The sequence below is a fragment of the Plasmodium gaboni genome, chromosome 5 (assembly GCF_001602025.1).
Source record: "Plasmodium gaboni strain SY75 chromosome 5, whole genome shotgun sequence".
NCBI classification, from domain to species: Eukaryota; Apicomplexa; class Aconoidasida; order Haemosporida; family Plasmodiidae; genus Plasmodium; species Plasmodium gaboni.
The window spans coordinates 86,822-91,821 of record NC_031485.1 but is presented as its reverse complement, the minus strand read 5'-3'; the positions used below and the strand labels follow the sequence as shown (position 1 = coordinate 91,821).

The 5,000-nt window shown below is 15.7% G+C and overlaps 2 protein-coding genes across 2 annotated transcripts in view; both read left to right on the top strand.

Moving 5' to 3' along the window:
* PGSY75_0503900 (hypothetical protein) overlaps nt 1-1,783 on the top strand; it is a gene marked incomplete at both ends in the record, with an annotated part of 2,030 nt that extends 247 nt beyond the window's left edge. Inside the window, one exon of the mRNA XM_018784320.1 lies at nt 1-1,783. This exon is cut by the window's left edge and continues 40 nt beyond it. Coding sequence (XP_018642975.1) covers nt 1-1,783 — 1,783 coding nt within the window.
* A 1,444-nt stretch (nt 1,784-3,227) lies between these two features.
* PGSY75_0503800 (60S ribosomal protein L31) lies at nt 3,228-4,193 on the top strand (the record flags this gene model as incomplete). The annotated part of the gene is made up of 3 exons (XM_018784319.1): nt 3,228-3,237; nt 3,640-3,794; nt 3,996-4,193. 3 exons carry the CDS (start codon nt 3,228-3,230, stop codon nt 4,191-4,193), a joined length of 363 nt encoding a protein of 120 aa, XP_018642974.1.
* Nucleotides 4,194-5,000: the final 807 nt, after the last annotated feature.

Below are 5,000 nucleotides of genomic sequence, written 5' to 3'. Positions count from 1 at the left end.
TAAAAATGTATCTCATAAAATATACTTCCATTTAACTGAAAAAAATTTTGAAATTTTGAATAAAAAAAGATATTTAGAGAGAATTGAAAAAATAAATGAATATTTTAATTTACCAGTGTCAAAATTTTTAGATGCAAGTAATAATTATTACCCAGTAGATTATCATTTACAATATTTAAGTAATATTTTTGAAAAGAAAAAAGATGAATTAAAAAATATAGTGGAAAAAGAAAAAAGGAGTATGTCTATTGATGAGCTCATAAGTGATATTATAAACTATTTAGAATCTGAAATAAATGGTAATATAAATGTGGATATCCATAGGATTAATCAGAATAATATAAATATATATAATCAGGATAAAACCATCAACAAGAATAATATAAATTATAATATTAATAATAATAATAATAATAATAATAATGATGATATTTACTTATATAATAAATGTAATGATGGAGGGAACTTCTTAAAAAATTTAAATCTTAGTTATTTTAAAGATTTTTTAGTAGAGAGGAAAAAAATAAACCTAGATGCATCATCTAGTAATATTTCCTTAAATGTTTTATTTGATGAACTGTATGCATATACTTATATATACTTATTAATAAATTATAAAAGGAATAATTTTTTTGACTTTATAAAAATGAAAAGATCATATAGACATTGTAGCGAACATGCAGGAAAAGATATTGGCCTAGAAGTTTCTAATTATATGGGATTAAGTATAAAAGATAATAAATTAACAATATTAAAAGGAGATGAAGAAGAAAAAAAAAAATACATTAATAGTAATAATAATATTAATAGTGATAGTATTAATAATAGTAATAATAATATTAATAATAATAGTAATAATAATATTAATAGTGATAGTATTAATAATATGTATAATAATCAAATAATGGATAACACAAAATATGTTTTAAATATAGATACAATAAAAGAGATACATAAAAGCTTATCTACATATGGAATTGTTGTTTTAAAAAATATATTACCAAAAGAAACTATAAAGAGATTAAAGAAAGAATTGTTTGTAGAAGAAAAAGATATAAACATATCATCTTTTTTATTAAATAAAGATCAAAATATATTTTGTATACGTCCAAGTAGAGGTAGACAATATTGTATCTTAAGAAATAGTATGATTAGTGATTTGTTTGTAAATTTACAACAATATTGGATGAATATTGTATATTCTTATTTATCACTTGGAACATATGAAAATATATTTAAACAGTTTGATAAGAAGACCATTTTAAATTTAAATAATATTAATAATTTAGATATAACAAATGAAAAAAATGATAAAATATATTTATCTGAATTACAGTTATTAAATAATGAACCCTTAAGTGATACACAAACTTATCATGTTGATAATGGTTATAATGGAATATCAATTATTGTCCCACTTAATAAAATAAATGAACAATCAGGAAATTTCGAATTTTTTACCGGAACACATTTATTTTCCTCATTACAAAATAAAAGTTTAAAACATAAAATTAAAACATTCAAACAATTTTTAAACGTTTATTATATAACAAAAGGATCATCATTTATACCTGATGTAAATGAACAAGATTTAATCATATATGATTCTAGAATCTTACATAGAGGTTTATCAAATAATCTATGGATGAAAAATTCCTCTTTAATTTATCGTTATGATTATAAAAAATATCCACCACCAGGACAAAATTTTATTGATATCTTTTCATACAACATAATTGGAAAGTGCATATCCTTTTTTAACTTTTTAGGAAAATATATATAAATAAATAAATAAATAAATAAATATATATATATATATATATATATTTTATATAAATGTATAACCTTTTTGTTTTTTACTATTTATAAATATATTTTTTTTGTCCATAAAATATATATATATAATATATTTTTTTAATTAAACATTTGATATATATGCCATATAATATTATTCGAATATATAACAAAAATATTATATATATATATATATTAATTTATTATTATTTTTTTTTTAATTAAAAAATAATTAAGACCTAATAATCATTTAACCCTATAATTCCTTTCGATTTATTTTACATTATGGGAATAATCCCACGTACAAAAAATTACAATAGCACAAATATAAAAATTTATATATTTTTATATACTTTACCTATACATAAAAAATTTTAAAATATAAAAAATAATAAAATATGTAAATAAATATAAATATAATAAAAAAATTATATAAAAATTATGTGAAAAAATTAAAAAAAAAATATATATATATATATATATATATATATATATATTTTATATATATTATAATATATATATGGAAGGATTAGAAACCCCCTGGAGCTCTATAAATACACTAAATAAAATACCATATATATATATAATATAATATAATATAATATATGAGCATTTGTATATACAAATAATAACATATATATTTTATATATGTATACATAAAATATCTTGCCTCATATTTTATTATTATTATTATTATTATATATATATATAATAATATATAGTATTTATTATTATATATTTGTTTATATATATAATTTAAATCCATATATAAAAAAAAAAAAAAAAAAAACGAAACACAAGGTTTATATATAATAATATTATATATTTTGTATATAATAAATAAAATGAATGGGATATATATAACAATAACAAATATTTTATATATAATATTATATGATGAATATGTTTGTATTTTATATATTAGGAAAAATATATCATTATATTTATAATAAATAATATATATATATATATATATAAAAAATTTTACATATTAATATAAAATATGTATGAATACATTTATTTATATACATTATAAAGAAGGCTCAGTTCCTAAAGAAAAAAAAAAAAAATAAATTTTATATAAATGAAAATTAAAATAATATTAATAATAACATAACATACGTGATAAAAATCATTTCAAAATTTGCTTGAAAAAAAAAAAAAAAAAAAAACCAATAACTTTTTTTTTAAAAGGGAATATAAATTTTTTAAAAAATAACATATAATTAATTTTTGTAAAATATAATATTTTCTTTTGAAAAATCCATTTTGATAAGTAAATATAAGAATATATTATTTATACAAAAAAAAAAAAAAAAGAAAAATTTTTTTTTTTCTTTTTATTTTTAAACTTTGAATTTATTTTAAGTTTTGTGTAAGTTTTATTATATTCAAATTTTTTAGTTTTTTCACATAATTTTATAAAAGCGAAAATGGTTAAAGGTAATATAATAAAAATAATAAATATATAATAATATATAATATATTTTATATTATGAAAGAAATAAAAAAATATATGGAAAAAAATTTTTTTTTTTGTTTTTTATTTCATAACTAAAGAAATGGATGTATGAATATAATAAAATATAATGAGATTATGTACTAAATGTTTTATAATATTACATAAATGAATATATATATATATATATATATATATATATATATGTATATATTTATAGAATGACATAAGAAAATAAGAACAAGTAGATACAGCTTGACTTTTTTATTTTCTTATAACAACAAAATATATATATGTGATATATTTTTTATATGTTGCTCATGATGTATATATATTACTATTCTTTGTATTAATATCGTTGTTAATTTTTTTTTTTGATAAATTAGGTACTGTAAAAAAACAAAAGAAAACTTTAAAACCAGTTACTAAATTTATTACCATAAATTTGAGTAAATTAACTCATAAAGTATGCTATAAAAGAAAGGCACCAAGAGCCATTAAAGAAATTAGAAGCATAGCAGGAAAACTTATGCACACTAAGGTACTAAATTTTTTTTATTATATTTTGAATATATTTGAAAATTTGATATAAATGTAATACGTTGTTTGTGAATATAATCCGACATTGAATATATATATGTTTATTGTAATTATGAATTGAACAGATATGATTATATGTAAATAAAATATATTATATACATATATATATATATATATATATATATTTATTTTTGTAATATAGGATGTACGTTTAGATGTAAAACTAAACAAATTTATATGGTCTAAGGGTGTTAGGAACCCACCAAAAAGAGTTCGTGTAAAATTAGAAAGAAAAAGAAATGAAGATGAAGATTCAAAGGAAAAAATGTATACTATTGTTGAACATGTAATGGTAGATTCATATAAAGGTTTAGTTAATGAATGCGAAGCAAACGAATAAATAACATATAATTAAGAATTGTCTGATATATTATATATATATTTATATATTTATTTATAAAATGCATATATGAATAATTTTTTTTTTTTTTTTTTTTTTTTTTTTTATCATTTTATTATTTCTTAATTTTTTTTAATAAACACATATATATATACAAAAATATATAAAACAGAAATATTATAAAATTTATGAATTTCTTATATTTGAAAAACAAAAGAAAAAAAAATATAATAAAAAAAAATAATGAGACTAATATATATAATATCATTTAAAATTTTTAAATTATATGATTATTCCAAAAAGATAAAAAAAGTATAAGAAAACAGCCAAAATTTATTTAAAAAAAAATATATGGAGGAGAAAATATTTTTGTAATGTACCTCTCTCAAAAAAAGGAAAAAAGGAATAAACCTTACACATGCTTTTAATAGTAATTCTTAAATTGAAAAAATATATATAATATATATATATATATATAGATGTATTAATATATTTTTTAATTTATTCCTATTTTATTAATATAAATATATTTATTTATATTTTTTTTTTTTTTTTTTTTTTTTTTTTTTTTTTTTTTTTATTTATTTATTTTTTTTTTTTTTTTTTTTTTTTCCTTCCTATAATTAAAAAAAAAAAAAAAAAAAAAAAATTATAATAATAATATAATTAAATCATGTATATATTTTTAATAAAATGTAGTACATTCAAAAATATCTATAAAACATTTAGCACTTTATAATATTCCATTTTGTGTACTTTTTTCCTGTATTCTTTTTTTTTTTTTTTTTTTTTTTTTTCTTAAATTAA